The 21320-nt window shown below is 44.9% G+C and overlaps 1 protein-coding gene across 1 annotated transcript in view; it reads right to left on the reverse strand.

Annotated features, from left to right (window-relative positions):
- LOC139264345 (lysine-specific histone demethylase 2) overlaps positions 1-21320 on the reverse strand; it is a 147857-nt gene that overhangs the window by 79356 nt on the left and 47181 nt on the right. Inside the window, exons 9-10 of the mRNA XM_070880635.1 lie at positions 13515-13699; positions 2955-3131 (exon numbers count right to left, since the gene is read on the reverse strand). Coding sequence (XP_070736736.1) covers positions 2955-3131; positions 13515-13699 — 362 coding nt within the window. The remainder of the gene's footprint in view (positions 1-2954; positions 3132-13514; positions 13700-21320) is intronic.

Consider the following 21320-nt stretch of genomic DNA (forward strand, 5'->3'; position numbering starts at 1 on the left):
AGGGGAGGGGCGAAAGGAGAGGGAGGGGAGGGGCGAAAGGAGAGGGAGGGGAGGGGCGAAAGGAGAGGGAGGGGAGGGGCGAAAGGAGAGGGAGGGGAGGGGCGAAAGGAGAGGGAGGGGAGGGGCGAAAGGAGAGGGAGGGGAGGGGCGAAAGGAGAGGGAGGGGAGGGGCGAAAGGAGAGGGAGGGGAGGGGCGAAAGGAGAGGGAGGGGAGGGGCGAAAGGAGAGGGAGGGGAGGGGCGAAAGGAGAGGGAGGGGAGGGGCGAAAGGAGAGGGAGGGGAGGGGCGAAAGGAGAGGGAGGGGAGGGGCGAAAGGAGAGGGAGGGGAGGGGCGAAAGGAGAGGGAGGGGAGGGGCGAAAGGAGAGGGAGGGGAGGGGCGAAAGGAGAGGGAGGGGAGGGGCGAAAGGAGAGGGAGGGGAGGGGCGAAAGGAGAGGGAGGGGAGGGGCGAAAGGAGAGGGAGGGGAGGGGCGAAAGGAGAGGGAGGGGAGGGGCGAAAGGAGAGGGAGGGGAGGGGCGAAAGGAGAGGGAGGGGAGGGGCGAAAGGAGAGGGAGGGGAGGGGCGAAAGGAGAGGGAGGGGAGGGGCGAAAGGAGAGGGAGGGGAGGGGCGAAAGGAGAGGGAGGGGAGGGGCGAAAGGAGAGGGAGGGGAGGGGCGAAAGGAGAGGGAGGGGAGGGGCGAAAGGAGAGGGAGGGGAGGGGCGAAAGGAGAGGGAGGGGAGGGGCGAAAGGAGAGGGAGGGGAGGGGCGAAAGGAGAGGGAGGGGAAGGGCGAAAGGAGAGGGAGGGGAGGGGCGAAAGGAGAGGGAGGGGAGGGGCGAAAGGAGAGGGAGGGGAGGGGCGAAAGGAGAGGGAGGGGAGGGGCGAAAGGAGAGGGAGGGGAAGGGCGAAAGGAGAGGGAGGGGAGGGGCGAAAGGAGAGGGAGGGGAGGGGCGAAAGGAGAGGGAGGGGAGGGGCGAAAGGAGAGGGAGGGGAGGGGCGAAAGGAGAGGGAGGGGAGGGGCGAAAGGAGAGGGAGGGGAGGGGCGAAAGGAGAGGGAGGGGAGGGGCGAAAGGAGAGGGAGGGGAGGGGCGAAAGGAGAGGGAGGGGAGGGGCGAAAGGAGAGGGAGGGGAGGGGCGAAAGGAGAGGGAGGGGAGGGGCGAAAGGAGAGGGAGGGGAAGGGCGAAAGGAGAGGGAGGGGAGGGGCGAAAGGAGAGGGAGGGTGAACGGGCTGGGCCCAGTCGAGCCCAAGACTTCGGGCGGGGCCTGCCCCCAAGCACCACATTTACAGGTAGATGGCGTCGGGTCTGGTCCGGGCGGGGTGGAAGGGAGTGCGGGGGGGGGGGGCAGCACAGGTCCGGACCAGTAGGAGCGGGGGTCGGGTCGGGTCCGGGGTTGGGGGGGGGGGGGTGGGAGCGCGAGAGTCGAGTCGGGTCGGGAGGAAGCAGAAGCTGGGCGTGGGAGGCAGCCTTATCCATGCAGCCCCAGTGAGGCCATTCAGCTCGGGCTAGGGGCTACGTGCTTCGGGCCCCTCCCACACAGTTTTGGGCGCCTGGAGCTACTGAACGTGCGTGCCCACTGTAGCGCGCATGTGCAGAGGTCCCGGCACTGTTTTCAGCGCAGGGACCTGGCTCCACCCCCCACAGCTCGTGCTGTGCCGCGCCCAGCTCCAGAGGACCTGCAGGGAGCCAGAGAATAGATAAGTATTTTTTAGACGCACTTTGTGGCATGAAAAACGGGCGTCCAGGTCGGGGCGGCGCCGTTCTAGGCGCGGCATGAAACTTGGGCCCTTAGAGTGCTGCGTATAGTTCTGGTCGCTATATTATAAAAATGACAGACATTGGAGAGGGTGCAGAGAAAATTTACAAGGATGATACCAAAAACGTGAGGGTATACATATCAGGAAAGGATGAACAGGCTGGGTTTCTTTTCACTTGAAAAAAGGCTGAGGGTTGACCGATTAGGAGGTTTTTTAAATTATGAAAGGTTTTGATAGAGTGGATAGAGAATGTTTCCACTTGTGGGGAAGAGCATAACTAGAGGCCATCATTATAAGATAGTCACCAACAAATCCAATAGGGAGAAGAAACGTCTTTACCCAAAGAGTGGCAAAAATGTGGAACACGCTACCAGAGTGGTTGAAGCAAATAGTATAGATGCATTGAAGGGGAGGCTGGACAAGCATATGAGGGAGAAGGGAATTGAGGGTTAAGCTGATATATTTAGATGAGGAAAAACAGTAAGAGGCTCGAGTGGAACATAAACGTCGGCATGGACAGGTTGGGCCATGCCATATATCCTATATAATCCTATGCCCTTATAGAGACCATTTCAATCTCACATTTACAGCAACGTGCCCTGCAAAAGCTGATGGAAATGATGGAACAGGCAAGGGCAAGTGTAATGAATGGCAGGTGGCGTTCGTTGCTGGTTACAATAAATTCTAGTCCAATAGATTTCTGATGAAAACAAATTCCGAGGCATATCCGATTCATAATTTTAAAAATATTATAATGCAGACATTTAGATTGACTGATCTTTTTCAACTGGTCATTCTTCATCTGAGCGGCTTGTCAACTTACAGAGAGGAAGTTCACAAATAATCCAAATACCAGTCAAAATATGAAGTATGTAGTGTGAAGCAAAATGCAAATTGGCAAACACACTAGACTTTTACTTTTACTTCCACTTTTTGAATCATTTTATCAAGCAAACATTTGTACAGTGCAACTATTGATTTAGTTAATATATTAAATTTGACAGAATACTCATTTTCAGTAAGAAGGCACTTCTTTATAGTGTACCATCTACAAAATGGACAAAACAGTAAATCTGATTTTTAAATGATTTTTGAAGCTTCAGGATTACAGAATTAGAAAAATCTGGACCAACCAAAAAAGTGCCCCTTTTTCTACTATCCCTAATTTTAAATTTTAGAAGCAACGAGATGACCAAAAAAAAACATGTACTATCCAACCTTGTGGTAATAACTGGGCAGGAGGGGATGATCAGGGTTGACAGCCAAGACTCCAGTATTGACCAAGCCCTTTCTCGTCACAAAGTACAAGATCTTCTCCACTTCCAGCACACAGCGAATACGAACAAGCCCTCGAACAACTATGTGGTTTGCACACTTTTGTGGGGTGAGAACCTCCTGCAAATGAATGATAAGGTAAGAAAAACATATTTCGGCAAGGCAATTATAGTATTTTAGGAAAGATTATATACACAACAGGAACAGGAGTAAGCCACTTGGTCCATTGAGAACATTCATTATTTTGTTAGCAGCTCTCTTTTTAACTCCAATTTCCAGCCCTTTCTCCATATCCCTTAACATCCTTCCTTCCCAATTAAGTATCTATCGCTGCATTTAAAAACTTCAATACATTTTGCATTATTAATCTGTCGACTTTTCACAAACAACTAAAAAATAGGAATGTACAAGTGGTTTAGAGTGCTAGTTAGTAATTAGAAAAAACATTCATTCATTCATTGGATGTGGGCGGCACCAGCAAGGCTAGCATTTATTGCCCATCAATAATGGTCTTCGAGAAGGTTGTGGTGAGCCACCTTCTTGAACCCTTGCAGTCCGTGTGATGAAGGTACTCCCATAGTGCTGTTAAACAATTTTGACCCAGCGACAATAAAGGAACTGCAATATATTTACAAATCAGGATGGTGATTGACTGAGGGGAACTTGAAGGCGATGGCATTCTCATATGCCACTACCCTTGTCCTTCTAGGTGGTAGAGATCGCAAGTTTGGGAGGTGCTGCCCAAGAAGCCTTGGCAAGTTGCTGCAGTCCATCTTGTAGATTCTACACTCTGCATCTATGGTGCGCTGATGGTGATGCAGTGAATATTTAAAGTGATGGATGGGGTGCCAATCAAACGGGCTGCTTTGTCCTGGATGGTGTCAAGCATCTTTGTGTTGCTGGAGCTGCACTCATCCAGGCAAGTGGAGAGCATTTCATCACAGTCATGACTTGTGCCTTGTACATAGTGGCAAGTCATTGGAGAGTCAGGAGTTGAGTCATTCGCCAGAGAATGCCCAGCTTCTGACCTGCTCTTGTACCCACAGTATTTATGTGGCTGGTCCAGTTAAGTTTCTGGTCAATGATGACCAGGATGATGATGGTGGGTGATTTGTGATGGTAATGCTGTTGAACATCAAGGGGCAGTGATTAGACTTTCTCTTGTTGGAGATAGTCATTGCATGGCACTTGTGTGGCATGAATGTTACTTGCCACTTATCAGCTCAAGTCTGAATGTCGTCCAGGTCATACATGATTGTTTTACAACGCAGTATGCCAAGGATGTTACAAGAGGCAGCTCACATCATAATTTTCTAAAAAGTGACATAGATAATGTACTGAGAATGGTAGTTGTGGCACCCAAGTGATGGTGACAACACAATCAAATTCAAAACAACCAGAGATTCAACACAACTAAGGACTAGTACTCTTCAAATGTTAAAAAGACCAATTCAAGGGAATAAGTGAAAAGTTTAAATTAAATTAAATTGAATTAGAGGGAGCAGTACGTAATGGCTTAATTTTTCAAGTGGTCAGATGGAATGCCTTTAAAAGGCATATTGCAAGGATCAGTAATCACAGACTACACTTATTAATGAACAAACTCTACAAAGCCTGTAGAGAAAGGAGGGGAAAATCACTAGGATGTATACATGAACATTGAACATTGTGCTAATTCAGGATAGACTCAGATAGTTAGAAGAATTAAGGAGATTAGCAGGTCTCTCCCACCACCCCACCCTCCCACACCCGCCCCCCACCGAGCATTATTGGAACATGGAATGCTTTGACAGAAGTGGCTATATCATTTAAAAGGGACTTGGAAAAATATTTGAAAAGTAGTCAAATAAAAAGGGTACAGGAAAAGTGCAGGTAAATGCAATTAGAGTCGATAGTTCCAGTTCAAGAGCTAGCAGAGGCATAATGAGCTAAAATGTCTTCTATGATTAAAAGAGAAAGAGAGGGGAATCTGGAATTAAGCACATCTGTAGACACTAAACAATGGCAGAACATTGACACGGATTTTGCAGCGAAACGGTCAGCGTTGCCACTCTGCAACTGACCGTAGCTTCAGGAGCTATGGAATTCCCCATAGCCGCCAGTCAGTGAAATCACAAACTGACAAAAACGTACTCTTTTCCACTCAAATATTGCTATTAAACACCTCAAAAAGTTTTGCCTTGTTGAAATGGGTGTAACTGGGGTTTTAACAGTGTATTGACTGCTGAACAACTGTTTTGGCCCTGAAAAAATTATTTGTGGAGTGTCAAATTTCTCCATTATGATTAAAAATGACAAGATTCCGAAAATAAAAAATATTTTTCAATTTTTTAAAAAAGTTTGATGATATTTCAGCTTCTACTTTAACCCCATATCTATGTCCCAATCTTTATTTCGCTCTCTAAAAATGTTTTAAAAAGTGAATGATAAAAGCTGTTTTTTATTTCCTGGTTTGCTGTCCATGACAATTCTTCAATGTGATTGGCTGCTTAGACAGAGTGATGACATCACTGCTGCTGTACACTGGAGATCCCCTTTTGACAACACTACAATCAAATCAAGGTCGAGAAAGCTAAAGACCACTGAGATCGCAAGCTCTTTGTCGGCAGATTTCTTAGAGGTCAGCGGTAATTGACGTCGCTTCATCGCTGACCCCAAATTCAGGGCCATTCTTCTAGTGCAATAATAGAGAGCATTCGCAGAAAAGATGCAAATCCTAAAAGGATACAAACAGAGCCAAAACTGAGGATGAACGCAAGTTAATATATGTAATGAGTTCATTCCTCCCAAGTATTCACTGGAGGAACTAGCCTCCACAATCAGACATTATCGAACTAAGTTTTTGCAACTAAAAGCAATGAGATGCACATTTTAAAGACTAAAGAGGCTCAAAAACAATTCTCCAAAATGGATGGCATTTGTCCTAGGGTACTAGAAGAAATACGAGATTAGATTTGAGAGATACTGATGGTCATGATTGAGTCAATGAAAGCTGGGCAGTCTTGCTAAACAACTAATGTGGTACAGGTAACTACTTTAAAAGACTGAAAAACACCCATACAACTACAGACTCATTAGTCTTATATCAATATCAACTAAAATAATGGGATAACCTCTTCTTTCCAAATGATAGGATAAACTAAAGAACCACTCAAACCAACTAGTGTGGATCTTTATCTCATCTCCTTCCTTATTCACTAAATCAGTGCTAATGTGATTGATGATGACTTAATTGGACAGCCAGAGCAATCACACATACGGCACAGCGATGTTAAATGAGAAGGCAAGAAGCACCATGTTTAGGGGAACAGTAACATGACAAAGATAGTCGTGAAGAGGGTGTCAAGTTGGGACCAATGAGCAAACTGGTTTGTTCAACTCTAGGCATTTTCCAAAACAGTTTTGGTAGAACTACATGACAGTTGAAATTTTGAGATGTTCAGAGCAACCAAAAGGATAAGATGAAACAACATGTTTTTTGGGGGACAGGGGAGGAAAAGAGAAGCAATGGGAGGAGTAAAGAGGGAGTCAAAGGAAAAAAAATTGAGATGAAAAACAATAAAGGGGAACCATGAAAACAGAACACATTTTTTTTGCATAACAAGCCAAGTCCAATGTGCATACTGAACTCATCTCTTTTTATTGTAATCCAAGATACAGTGCATGCCAACAGTGTTTTAAGTATATTGATGCCAAACTGAAGTTGCTATTTTTATTTAAAGGATATAGTTTAAAAAAGGGGGCAGACAAAAGGCAGGTAACTATAGGCCGGTTAGTTTAACATCTGTAGTGGGGAAAATGCTTGAAACTATTAAGGAAGAAATAGCGGGACATCTAGATAGGAATAGTGCAATCAAGCCGACGCAGCATGGATTCATGGAGGAGAAATCATGTTTAACTAATTTACTAGAATTCTTTGAGAATATAACGAGCATGGTGGATAGAGGTGTACCAATGGATGTGGTGTATTTAGATTTTCAAAAGGCATTCGATAAGGTGCCACACAAAAGGTTACTGCAGAAGATAAAGAGGTATGCGGAGTCAGAGGAAATGTATTAGCATGGATAGAGAATTGGCTGGCGAACAGAAAGCAGAGAGTCGGGATAAATGGGTCCTTTTCGGGTTGGAAATCGGTGGTTAATGGTGTGCCACAGGGATTGGTGCTGGGACCACAACTGTTTACAATTTACATAGATGACCTGGAAGAGTGGACAGAATGTAGTGTAACAAAATTTGCAGATGACACAAAGATTAGTGGGAAAGCGGGTTGTGTAGAGGACACAGAAAGGCTGCAAAGAGATTTAGATAGATTAAGCGAATGGGCTAAGGTTTGGCAGATGGAATACAATGTCGGAAAGTATGAGGTCATCCACCTTGGGAAAAAAACAGTAAAAGGGATTATTATTTGAATGGGGAGAAATTACAACATGCTGCGGTGCAGAGGGACCTGGGGGTCCTTGTGCATGAATCCCAAAAAGTTAGTTTGCAGGTAATCAGGAAGGCGAATGGAATGTTGGCCTTCATTGAGGGATGGAGTACAAAAGCAGGGAGGTCCTTCTGCAACTGTACAGGGTATTGGTGAGGCCGCACCTGGAGTACTGCGTGCAGTTTTGATCACCTTACTTAAGGATATACTAGCTTTGGAGGGGGTACAGAGACGATTCACTAGGCTGATTCCAGAGATGAGGGGGTTACCTTATGATGATAGATTGAGTAGACTGGGTCTTTACTCGTTGGAGTTCAGAAGGATGAGGGGTGATCTTATAGAAACATTTAAAATAATGAAAGGGATAGACAAGATAGAGGCAGAGAGGTTGTTTCCACTGGTCGGGGAGTCTAGAACTAGGGGGCACAGCCTCAAAATACGGGGGAAGCCAATTTAAAACCGAGTTGAGAAGGAATTTCTTCTCCCAGTGGGTTGTGAATCTGTGGAATTCTCTGCCCAAGGAAGCAGTTGAGGCTAGCTCATTGAATGTATTCAAGTCACAGATAGATAGATTTTTAACCAATAAGGGAATTAAGGGTTACGGGGAGCGGGCGGGTAAGTGGAGCTGAGTCCACGGCCAGATCAGCCATGATCTTGTTGAATGGCGGAGCAGGCTCAAGGGGCGAAATGGCCTACTCCTGTTCCTAATTCTTATGTTCTTATGTTAGTGCCATTAACTGCAGATATGTGGTTCTAGTGTCTTTAAAAGGACTCGAACATAAATGACCTAACCTCGGTAAACCAAACAACAGAACCCACTTTTGCTGTTCAGTCCTGTTGCGTATCTGTAAAGCATGCACTCCCATGTTCCGCCACCAGGGAGCTCATTCCCTGAAGTCCCAAGGGATCGCAGCATCCCTCGGGAGCACTGTATATAAGCCAGCCCCCAAGTCCTGTTGCTCACTCTGGAGTGTCTTAATAAAGACTGAGGTCACTGTTACTTTAACCTCCCTGTGTGCAGCCTCATCTGTTAGGAACACAATAACTGGCGACGAGAATACGAATCCAATGCAAAGATGCAGCAAACTGTGGGCATCCTGGAGAAGTTCTCAGAGCGTGAGGACTGGGAAGCCTATGTCGAACGGCTAGAGCAGTACTTTGCAGCCAACGAGCTGGACGGAGAAGGAAACGCTGCAAAAAGGAGAGCGATCCTTCTCAGTCTGCGGGGACCGACCTACAGCCTAATGAAGAATTTTCTGGCTCCGGTGAAACCCACAGGTAAGTCGTATGAGGAGCTGTGTACATTGGTACGGGAGCATCTTAACCCGAGGGAGAGCATGCTGATAGCGAGGTATCGGTTCTACACGTGCCAGTGATCTGACGGTCAGGAAGTGGTGAGCTACATCGCCGAGCTAAGGCGACTTGCAGGACAATGAGAGTTTGATGGCTACCTGGAGCAAATGCCCAGAAACTTTTTTGTACTGGGAATTGGCCACGAGACCATCCTACAAAAACTTTTGACTGTCGAGGCACCGACCCTCAGTAAGGCCATTGCGATAGCACAGGCATTTATGTCCACCAGTGATAACACCAAACAAATCTCTCAGCACACAAGTGCTAGCAATGTTCATAAATTAACTGGAACTGTGTTTGTGAGCAGAAATGTATAGGGCCAGCAGGCCTCAGGTGACCCAGATGACTCAGAGTCCCCAATAAAGGCAATTCACACCTTGTTGGCGTTGTGGAGGCTTCCATTCAGCCTATTTGTGCCGCTTCAAAGGGTATGTTTGCAAGAGCTGTGGAACAATGGGGCACCTCCAACGAGCTGCAAGCTCTGCAAAACCTGCTAACTACCACGTGGCAGAGGAAGATCGGTCCATGGTGGATCAAAGCAATTTCAAGCCTCAGAGGAGGCAGATGCTGAAGTACGCGGGGTGCACACATTTGAAACGAAATGTCCACCTATAATGCGAAACGAAAAATTGAATGGCTTACTCGTAGCCATGGAACTGGACTCTGGTGCTAGCCAATCCATCATGAGTAAAAAGATGTTTGAGAGACTGTGCTGCAACAAGGCATTCAGACCAGCCCTGAGCCCCATCCACACGAAACTGAGAACGAACATCAAAGAGCTTATCACTGTCCTGGGCAGCACCATGGTCAAGGTCACCTACGAGGGCACGGTGCACGAACTGCCACTCTGGATTGTCCCGGGCGATGGCCCCACACTGCTTGGAAGGAGCTGGCTGGGCAAAATCTGCTGGAACTGGGATGACATCCGAGCACTATCACATGTCGATGAGGCCTCATGTACCCAGGTTCTTAACAAATTTCCTTCCCTTTTTGAGTCAGGCATTGGAAACTTTTCCGGGGCGAAGGTGCAGATCCACTTGGCCCCAGAGGCACGACCCATTCACCACAAGGCGCGAGCGGTACCTCACATGATGAGGGAGAGAGTGGAAATCGAGCTGAACAGGCTGCAACGCGAGGGCATCATCTCCCCAGTGGAATTCAGCGAGTGGGCCAGCCCGATTGTTCCAGTACTCAAAAGTGATGGCAGAGTCAGGATTTGCGGCGATTATAAAGTAACTATTAATCGTTTCTCGCTACAGGACCAATACCCGCTACCTAAGGCAGACGACCTATTTGCAATGCTGGCAGGAGGCAAGACGTTCACCAAGCTCGACCTGACTTTGGCCTACATGACGCAGGAGCTGGAGGAGTCTTCAAAGGGCCTCACCTGCATCAACACGCACAAGGGACTGTTCATCTACAACAGATGCCCATTTGGAATTCAGTCGACTGCAGCGATCTTCCAGAGAAACATGGAGAGCCTACTCAAGTTGGTACCACACACGGTGGTCTTTCAGGGCGACATATTGGTCACAAGTCGGGACACCGCCGAGCACCTACAAAACCTGGAGGAGGTCCTCCAGCGACTGGATCGGATAGGGCTGCAGATGAAGAGGTCGAAATGCGTCTTCATGACAACAGAAGTGGAGTTTTTGGGGAGAAAGATCGCGGCAGATGGCATTCGGCCCACAGACGCCAAGACAGAGACTATCAGGAACTCGCCCAGGCCACAGAACGTCATGGAGCTGCGGTCGTTCCTGGGACTCAACTATTTTGGTAACTTCCTACCGGGGTTAAGCACCCTCTTAGAGCCCCGACATGTGTTATTGTGCAAAGGTGAGAACTGGGTATGGGGAAAAAACTAAGTAATTGCTTTTGAGAAAGCCAGAAACATTTTATGCTCCAACAAGTTGCTTGTATTGTATAACCCGTGTAAAAGACTTGTGCTCGCATGTGATGCGTCGTTGTATGGAGTCAGGTGTGTATTACAACAAGCTAACGTTGCGGGGAAGTTGCAACCTGTCGCCTATGCTTCCAGGAGCTTGTCTAAGAAAGAGGCATTAGCGTGTGTTCGGGGTAAAGAAAATGCATCAATACCTGTTTGGTCTCAAATTTGAGCTGGAAACCGATCACAAGCCCCTCATATCCCTGTTCGCTGAAAACAAGGGGATAAATACTAATGCCTCAGCCCGCATACAAACGTTGGCACTCGCGCTATCAGCATATAACTATACCATCCGCCACAGGCCAGACACCGAGAACTGTGCGGATGCCCTCAGTCGGCTACCATTGCCCACCACGGGGGTGGCAATGGCGCAGCCTGCAAACTTCTTGATGATGGCGCAGCCCGCAGACTTGTTGATGGTCATGCAAATGATAAATCACCTGTCACGACCCGCCAGATTAGGACTTCGACCAGTCAAGATCCTCTGCTGTCCCTAGTAAAAAAAAAACTGTACTGCATGGGAGCTGGGCCAGCAGCCCCGTTGAAATGCAAGAGCCAATCAAGCCGTTCCAGCAGCGAAAGGACGAGCTGTCCATTCAGGCAGACTGCCTGTTGTGGGGTAACCGCGTAGTGTTACCCAAAAAGGGCAGGGAGACCTTCATCTCAGATCTCCACAGCACACAGCCGGATATAGTAATGATGAAAGCGATAGCCAGATCCCACGTGTGGTGGCCGGTATCGACTCTGATTTAGAGTCCTGTGTACGGCAATGCAGCGAATGTGCTCAGTTGAGCAATGCGCCCAGAGAGGCACCACTAAGTATGGGGTCCTGGCCCTCCAGACCATGGTCGAGGATCCATGTCAACTATGCTGGCCCATTCCTCGGTAAAATATTCCTGGTGGTGGTGGATGCTTTTTCAAAATGGATTGAATGTGAAATAATGTCGGGAAGCACCGCCACCGCCATCATTGAAAGCCTGAGGGCCATGTTTGCCAGCCACGGCCTGCCTGACATACTGGTCAGTGACAACAGGCCATGTTTCACCAGTGCCGAATTTAAAGAATTCATGACCCACAAACATGTCACCTCGGCTCCGTTTAAACCAGCCTCCAATGGGCAGGCAGAGCGGGCAGTACAAACAATCAAACAGAGCCTTAAACGAGTCACAGAAGGCTCACTCCAAACCTGCCTGTCCCAAGTACTGCTCAGCTACCGCATGAGACCCCACTCACTCACAGGGATGCCCCCGGCTGAGCTACTTATGAAAAGGACACTTAAAACCAGACTCTCGCTGGTTCACCCCAACCTGCATGATCAGGTAGAGTGCAGGCGGCAGCAACAAAATGTAAACGATGGTCGCGCCACTGTGTCACGGGAAATTGATCTGAATGACCCTGTGTATGTGCTAAACTATGGACATGGTCCCAAGCGGATCGCAGGCACGGTGATAGCTAAACAAGAGAATAGGGTGTTTGTAGACAAACTAGACAATGGACAAATTTGCAGAAAGCACCTGGACTAAATGAGGCTGCGGTTCACAGACTGCCCTGAACAACCCACAGCAGGCACCACCTTTTGAGCCCACAACACACACCCAAAGGATCAACGACACCACACGGACCAGGAAATCGAACCAATCACGCCCAACAGCCCAGCAAGGCCAGGCTCACCTTGCAGCCCTGCAGGGCCAACAACACGCCAGCCCAGCGAGGGCACAGCCAACACACCAGAACAGACATTTGTACCGAGGCGGTCCGCCAGGGAAAGAAAGGCTCCCGACCGCCTCACCTTGTAAATAGTTTTCACTTTGACTTTGGGGGTTGGGGGGGGGGGTGGAGAAAGTGATGTGTATCTGTAAAGCATGCACTCCCATGTTCTGCCACCAGGGAGCTCATTCCCTGAAGTCCCAAGGGATCCCAGCATCCCTTGGGAGCACTGTATATAAGCCAGCCCCCAAGGCCTGTTCCTCACTCGAGTGTCTTATTAAAGACTGAGATCACTGTTACTTTAACCTCCCTGTGGGCAGCCTCATCTGTGTTAGGAACACAATAACTCCCACGACACAAAATGTAATGCCTCCACCAAAAGGCTGAGAAAGTGTCAAATGTAAACAAAGGGAATTAGAATCATACACAAATCAATTTCTGCGTTCGGGTTCAAAACACACAAACCAAGATAGTATAATTCCAAGAGTAGATTTCATTTGTAATTTTAACGTTAAAACTTTCAAATTTGCCTGATTAAGAAATTGCAGTGCATGCTGCATTCCACTTTGATTATTATAGTAGGCATTCAATTAACATACTAAATTAAAGCAATTAGTAGGATTTTATTTGATATACCTTACTTATGTGTCTATTAATATCATCGGCACTGGCATTTCATGACACAGTCCAGATGGTCTTACATTCAATTGTATGTGCTGAGTTGATCTCAACCAGAGCATAACGATTATCCTCAGAATACCCTGGCTAAGAATGAAGGAGAACAAAACAATGTCCTGTGGCCAGAAGCGCCACTTCTGATTGCTGTAAACTTGATCGAGTGCTCCCTGCTGAAAGTGTAAGTAAGCCCAGACTAGGGCTTGGTTGCAACATCTCCCACATTCAAACAGTCTTAAGAACTTGCTTTCTGCATAAAGGATAGCCATCTGCATGAAGAATGCTACCTGTGGAATTGTATCTCAGAGATGAGGGATAAGGTGAGAAAAATGTTTGGGTGTTGAGAAAAAGGGCAAGGCAAAGGGAAAGGAAGGGAAAAAAAATTATCCAGGCTTACTTTGCAGTTAATGTTCCAAAGAGCCAAAATTAGATTTCTCAATGCTAAGTACATTGTAGGATCCCGGGAATATTCAGGGAACTCGTACAACTCGTCCAGTTCCATCACATCTGGCCTCACACAAAGGGCCTTTCCACACTCATTGGGCTGATAGAAAGGTTGGAAGTAAGGACTCATTCCTGCAACTGACCACAAGAAATTCAAGGTTAGTCCAATTTACTGATAAGGTGCATGTAAAATTTTAACACTTTTTTTCCCCTATACTGCCCTTATTCGGTTATGAATCTTCAGAAGCAGCAGGCAAACAGAAATAAACTCGAGTAATAAAGCTACTATTGTTGTTTGATTTAAATGGTGAATGGTGTTTTTTTTAAATTCTGATTAGCGGATCTATCATGGCATTATTCACTATTATTTAGTGGATGTGCTGTATTAAGCGTTCGACCATAAACCATACAATATTACATATATACCAATATCAATGGCATTGTTCACAGACAAAATTTTGAGGGAAATTGTTTTTCTAGTCCTGTAATGATCTCTCTGCTCATCGCCAACACCATCTCTCACTATGGGCCCAAGTTTCCACAAGAAAAAAAACGGGCGCCCCTCCGAGCTGGGCGCCCGTTTTTCGCGCCTAAAAAAATCCTCAGTATTCTCCACCTACTTACAGGTCTTCTGGCACTCGGCGCAGCCAGCACGAGCTGTGTGGGGGGCGGAGCCAGGTCCCAGCACTGAAAACAGTGCCGGGACCTCTGCACATGCACGCTCCAGGCCGAACTGTGTGGGAGGGGCCCAAAGCACGCAGCCCCTAGCCCTGGCTGAATGGCCTCACTGGGGCTGCGTCAATGAGGCTCCTCCCACGGCCAGCTCCTGCTCCCCCCCCCCCCCCCCCCGACCAGACCCGACACTCGCTCTCTCTCTCTCTCTTCCCCCCCCCCGGACCAGACCCGACACTCGCTTCCCCCCCCGCGCCGACCAGACACCCGCTCCCCCCGCCCCGACACCTGCTCCCCCCGCTGACCAGACCAGACACCCGCTCCCCCCCCCCGACTCGCGCTCCTGTTCCTCGACCCGACCCCCCCCCACTCTCTCTCTTCACCCTCACCCCCGCCTCCCCCCCGCTCTCTCTCCTCACCTCACCTCCTCCTCTCTCTCTCTCTCTCTCTCTCTCTCTCTCTCTCTCTCTCTCCCTCTCTCCCTCCCTCTCTCCCTCGCTCAGCGGCACAAACGGCTGCAGAATTCTCCCTGGCTGAAGCACTTTCACACAGGTAGGAAGATGGTTTATTTAATCTTTTCTTGGCTTATAAATGTTTATTCAGGTTGGATTTATTTGTATAATATTTGTAGAAGTATAAATAAGGATTTATTGTCGAATTTAATGAGTTCCCTTCCCCCCCCACCTCGTTCTGGACGCCTAATTTGTAACCTGCGCCTGATTTTTTAATGTGTAGAACAGGTTTTTTCAGTTCTACAAAAATCTTCACTGGCTCCATTCTACTTTAGTTTGGAGTAAATTTTCACTGTGGAAACTTTCAAATCAGGCGTCAGTGGCCGGACACGCCCCCTTTTGAAGAAAAAATTCTGTTCTAAACTAGAACTGTTCTACCTGATTAGAACTGCAGAAAAAAAAATGTGGAGAATTGCGATTTCTAAAATAGTCCGTTCTCCACCAGTTGCTCCTAAAAATCAGGCGCGAATCATGTGGAAACTTGGGCCCTATGTCTTACATTCATCTCACACATATGCTTTTGTTGTCTCTATCTGAGTTTGTCTCAGACACACTTCCTCACATTTTCTCCCTCTGTACAAGTCACTCCTCTCTATGCTTCTCACACACTCCCCCTTCCTTTCTATATGTTGGTCTTTTTTTTTCTGTGTATTTTGCACTCTCATCTGTCATGGAGACCTAGAACCAGAGTTAGGGCTCCAAATCTCTCAATAGCCACAGAAATCATCTAGTCTCTCGCTGGGAATTGGGTTATCACAATAATGCGAGACACATGACAACCAAACTTGCTATGAATAGTTCATAGCTGCTATGGGCAGCTCAAAAAGAAAATGATTTAGGTTCAGATTTTGCTGGAGCTTCCCTGTTAGTTAGTTTGTGCACCTTAGGTTTAAAAAAAAAAGTTTTTCCACAAAGTTGCTGGAAGTGTGAGCAGATAATGGTGTAGCGAGGTCAACAGGGCATCTGGGACCTTGATGAACAATGGGACAAACAGTGTATCCCCATAATTAATGCGATTTAAGGATTGAGAAACAGAGGAATACTTGAGATGAAGGGTGAATTAGTGTGGATGAATTAAATGCTAATCAGGTACAGAAAGAATAATAAAGGGAAACAAAAAGATTGGATTGAGAGAAAAAGACAGAAAAGTTAAAAAAGTAAATTTTTAAATATGACATTTAAAAAAATCTCTTTAATGAGACTCCACACTGATACTTGTTTACTTTCTGGACAAGAGGGGTTGATTGACAGTCATTGCAATTATTACACCATTAAATAGATGCTTATGCTGTTAATTACAAGACTTCATTTTCTGTGGCGAGTTTATTGGACAAGTAATGTGCAAATGCAGCAAGTTCATGAAAATCACATTGTTGTTAAGCACAAGATGCTGTTTTTGTGAAGTTAACACCAAATCGGCCAGCAACTTGTGACGATTCGGGGGTATTTCTTCCTCACTAAAAGTTGCAGGTTGATTTTCACATTAATAACAGTGTGTGGCGTTCAGACGCCATTATTTTTTCAGCAAAATTTGCCCTTACTATTCTCACATTTTATACAGTTTAAAATCAGAAAATAAAAATTCTAAGCTAATGACATTGTTTGCAATCCAATTGCTCAATTTTGCTGATCATTTCACGTGGAAAGGTTTGAGGTCATATATTTATAGAGAAAAAAAAACAAGGAATGGGAGCATACATTTAATAGAAAGACATTGAAGTGTGTAGATGAACCGAAATCTAGGAGCTGTAATACATATTTCTGCAAAAGTGTCAGTGCAGGTAGATGAAACCATCTAAAGGCCAATCGAATTGGGGGCTTTTCTAAATAGGGCCAAACAGAACAAGAGTAAAGAAGTAGTGATGAATTTGGTTTGGCCAAGATTAGAATACTGAGTGCAGTTCTGAGCACCCAATTTTAGAAATGGACATTAAACGCCATAGAAAATATACACAGATTCAACAGAATGATGCCAGGAATGGGAAACTGTTGAGACTCACGATGCTGAAACTATTTTCACTGAAGCCGAGAAGACAAAGAGAAGATTTAATTGAGGTTGTTAATATTAAGAACGTTGATAGAGAGAACAGGAAAAGACTATTTGCAGTGATTTGGAAGTCTGTGATGAGGACATCAATTTAAAATATACAAAGAAATGGAGGAGAAATGAAGGAATTCAAGCTTGGAATACTTTGCTGCAGGGAGTGTTTGAAGCCAATGATCCCGCTAAATTTGCCCACACATGGCTGCACAGTAATCTGAAAAGTCTCTCACAGGACGCTCACCAACTTTTACATTGTAAATATCGTGCATGCGCAGAAATTTAAAGGGACCAGGCTGTGCAGAACAAAGCATAGCTTACAGGGAAACATTGGTTCAGGCAGAGACCACTGCATCTTTTAAGGTAAAAATTGGATAAATATTTGAAGATGTTGTTACAGGAAAATGGGGTAGATCAGTTATTAGTTTTGGTTTACTCTAGCAAAGAGCCAGTATGGACACAATGGGCCAAATGGCCTGTTTCAATGCTACAAATGAGTTATTCATGCTCATGGACTGGTCTGTTTACCTGGACCTCTTTTTGTTATGTAATGAAAAGGGAACAGTAACCTTGAAAGAGATCTCAACAAAGAAGGAGTCTTCCAATAGGGAGGCCATACCACTCTCAAAGCACTGTAAATCAATAATACATTTGATATGTGCAAATGGCATTACCGACTTACATAGCCTTCAAATTAGATAATTTCAAACTGATCCTTATAGAAACAAATGTGGTACATTATATACACAAGGTCTACTGTACCCCCGTAACCAGTCATATATTATCATAGTTTATCAAACGTTCAGCTGGAAGCTTCTAATCTGTGGTGGAATCAAAATAATAGACGGACATCACTATGAAACTGTACCACTACATTTAGCTTCTACATGGTCTTTTATTCCATCAACTAGCACAATAACTAACCAAAATGTGTAGTCACATTTCTATAAATCAAACAGAATTTTATCTCATTAACCCAAAAGAACCTTTACAATTTTACTGTACTGAACCTTGCTAAATCAGAATGGGGTAAAGTTTCACCACTTAGTCTGGTTTGTCATTTCATCCCAGTTCAAATACTTAAAGCAAATCCCTCAACTGAACATGATCTTGTACAAAATCTTCAGAATTCAAGAAGAAACAAAGAGTACTGACAACGCAAACATGATTATCCCTCCCTCTCTACTCTCAACCTCCCCAGTGATTGAGAGAGTTAACTGCCATGCCACCACTCATTTCTCCTTTCAAGGTTCAGATTCATTCGTGGTCAATATATTGACAAATCTTAAAAGGCGCTATTCATACAGGATGACTAAGCTAATTTATTTTTAAATAGGGAGGAGCAAAACTCCTTTTTAAGCCATTTTCTCTCATGGTTTCCCAATGTCATATGTAATGAGCAGTCAGACAAGCCACTCAATGCTCTCTGCTGAAGCTGGTCATTAAATAGCATGCAGGAGCACCCCACAGATAATCTTCCTTCTATTTCAGTATTTGTCCAAGATCATATTTCTTTTTTTCCAACCAATTTTCTCCCCCTTCATCTCAACAGCAATTTTACATTCCCTCGCCAGAGGAATAGGAGCTAAATTTTACCACCCTACCTCCATAAACTGAGATCAGCTAACTCAGCACAGCCTAGGGATTGAGCCTGGGATCTTTCCAGTCTGTATGGCTCAGCTACGAACTGTCTTAACCAATTGAACCAGAGGGGAACCCCAACAGCATGTGTGAATTAAAAAGTGGCAAGCATGATACAACATCTCTACCCTTTAGAAAAGTGCACTGACACTCCACCATACCAAAGTAACCACTGGAAAATTTAAAAGTATATTTGTTGTTGTGAAATACAATTTAAGTAATAAAACAAAAGTGCATGCCAAAGATATCAACAGCTGTTCTACCTCAAACCCATAGGTCCTTCAGTTAATTGAACAGAACTGATTAACATATTTATTTTGTGAAAATTGAAAAGCTCCAAAACTATTTTTCATTCACACCTGCCGTACTAATTCTGCCTCAACTTATTATCCACAATTCCAACTGTTGGCAACGCATGAAAAGTGCATTCACCAACTTAAAACTGGCAATTGCAAACGTCAAAGTGAAAACTCACCAAAACTGGTGATTAACTTTTCAGGAGCGTGAGCCGAAAGCAAATTCTTTGATGGATCTCAAGATTTTCCTCAGTTTAAAGAAAAATAAGGAAATACACAGCTTCTAATGAATGCCAGTGTTCAAGCTATAATCAGATTTCTATCCGGTTTGATCTGATGGAGAGCCATCCAAGATATACGGTCAGGAATTGGATGTTTGATTGGGCAAAAATAGTGCTCACTGGCACTTCAGAGTTGTATTGTATTATACACAGAACTGCTTAATAGTACAAAAACCAGTGCACTGTTTCTGGTGTACATGAATAGTAAGCAGACATGTGGGCCTATTGTATGAACTGCCGATCATATCACTGACCCAACATTAAATGTGTCACGAATATATTACTGTGGACAATAAAATTATGTAATGACCCCTTTCTTTCAACATTCCTATGGTTTGAGAATTTTATTTTAGATGCATTGATGTATTTAGCTTGTGAAGCGTATGTTGTCACTAAAGAATTTTACAATTTAGCACTCCCAAAGCAGAGCTCAGCATGAGAGCATATGGGGAATTTGGGCATGGAAATCAACATGGCCAAATAGATAGAAAATTGCATGGGTATTGAATCAGGCATGGTGACCTCCATATCCAAATTCTTAGCATATATTTCCATTGCACGAGGCTCTGTAATGCAAATATTAAATTGTAAAATGTACTCTTAAAATTGTAGATCCAACTGTGATTCAAAGTCTTGGGTTTTGGGTACACATTTCCCATTTTGTAATACTGGTTTTTTTTGTAAGAAGTTCATATTACAATCGGTTTACGGAGGGGAAAGTAGCAGTCACCAATTTAGTTGACAGGCAACACTATTATATGATATGCATTTGTGAAGAAGCAAAGGAAGTTCATCTATTACCACATTGGGGTATGGTCGTGGTTAGCAATTTATAGGCCTGGAGTAACAATCCAGAGAACAGGTGTTCAATTGCCCCCAAGGAAGTTTGAGAATTTGAACTCAGTTTCTTTTTAATCTAGAAATAATTTAAAAACCTGGCATCAGAGAAAAAGCAATGAGACACTCGTGGCAATTTGAGATGAAACTATATACGCAAAGAACATAGTCAACATGCCCAGTAGAACCAACAGCAGTCACAATCTACAAGATATCCAGCGCCCGAATCCTTTGGAGAGAAAAGCAGGTTTAGTTCAGCACGAGACCACTGGTAATCCCAGTTGTCAATCACTCCCGACCCCGCCAGAGTTTCTAATGCCACCTACATTGCTCAGCACTCAGAATATATCACACTACCAAAGATTCCTGCAAGATTTTTCTCCATTTCTTAAGTTCATAGCATCTTCCTGGAATTGATCTTGTGCTCCACAGCTTGAAAATCACTTCATAAACAAGGTAACCCAGATTACTACTTCAAAGTTGGATGAGATGTTAAACCAAGGCCCCATCTGCCCTCTGTGGACGTAAAAGACCCCATGGCACTGTTTTGAAGAACAAGAGCAGGGGAGTTATCCCCGGTGTCCTGGCCAATATTTATCCCTCAAACATCACAAAAACAGATTATCTGGTCATCATCATGTTGCTGTTTCTGGGATATTGCAGTATTTAAATTGGCTGCCGCATTTCCTACATTATAACAGTTACTACACTTCAAAAGTAGTGCTTTGGGACATTCCATGGTCGTGAAAGACACGATATAAATGCAAGTCTTCCTTTTTATAACATGGTTAGAAAGAGTCAGAATGGGTTTATGAAAGATAAATCGTGTTTGACAGATTTATTAGGGTTTTTTGAGGTGGTTACTGACAGACTAGATAAGGGTAACCAGTAGATGTAGTAAATTTGGATTTTCAGGAGGCATTCGATAAGGTGCCACACAAGAGGTTCTTATGCAATATTAGGGCTCATGGGATTGGGGGTAATATATCAGTATAGATTAAGGATTGGTTAACAAACAGAAAAGAAAGAGTAGGAATAAAGGGGTCATTTTCTGGTTCGCAGGCTGTAATTCGTGGAATGCCACAAGGATCAGTGCTTGTGCCTTAGCTATTTACACTCTACATCAATGACTTAGATTGAGGTCAGAGTGTAATATATCCAAGTTTGCTGACGATACAAAGCTAGTTGGAAAAGTAAGCTGTGAGGATGTAAGGAGGTTACAAAGGAATATAGACAGGTTAGGTGATTGGGCAAGAATGTGGCAAATGGAGTATAATTTGGGGAAATGTGAAATTATCCACTTTGGTAGGAATAATAGAAAAGCATAATTTCTTTTTAAGGAGACTAATAAATGTTGGTACTGAGGGGGATTTGGGTGTTCTTGTACACAAATCACAGAACATTAACATGCAGGTACAGCAATCAATTAGAAAGGCAAATGGGCATATTAGCCTTTATTACAAGTGATTGGAGTACAAG

The sequence above is a fragment of the Pristiophorus japonicus genome, chromosome 5 (assembly GCF_044704955.1).
Source record: "Pristiophorus japonicus isolate sPriJap1 chromosome 5, sPriJap1.hap1, whole genome shotgun sequence".
Lineage (NCBI taxonomy): Eukaryota > Metazoa > Chordata > Chondrichthyes > Pristiophoridae > Pristiophorus > Pristiophorus japonicus.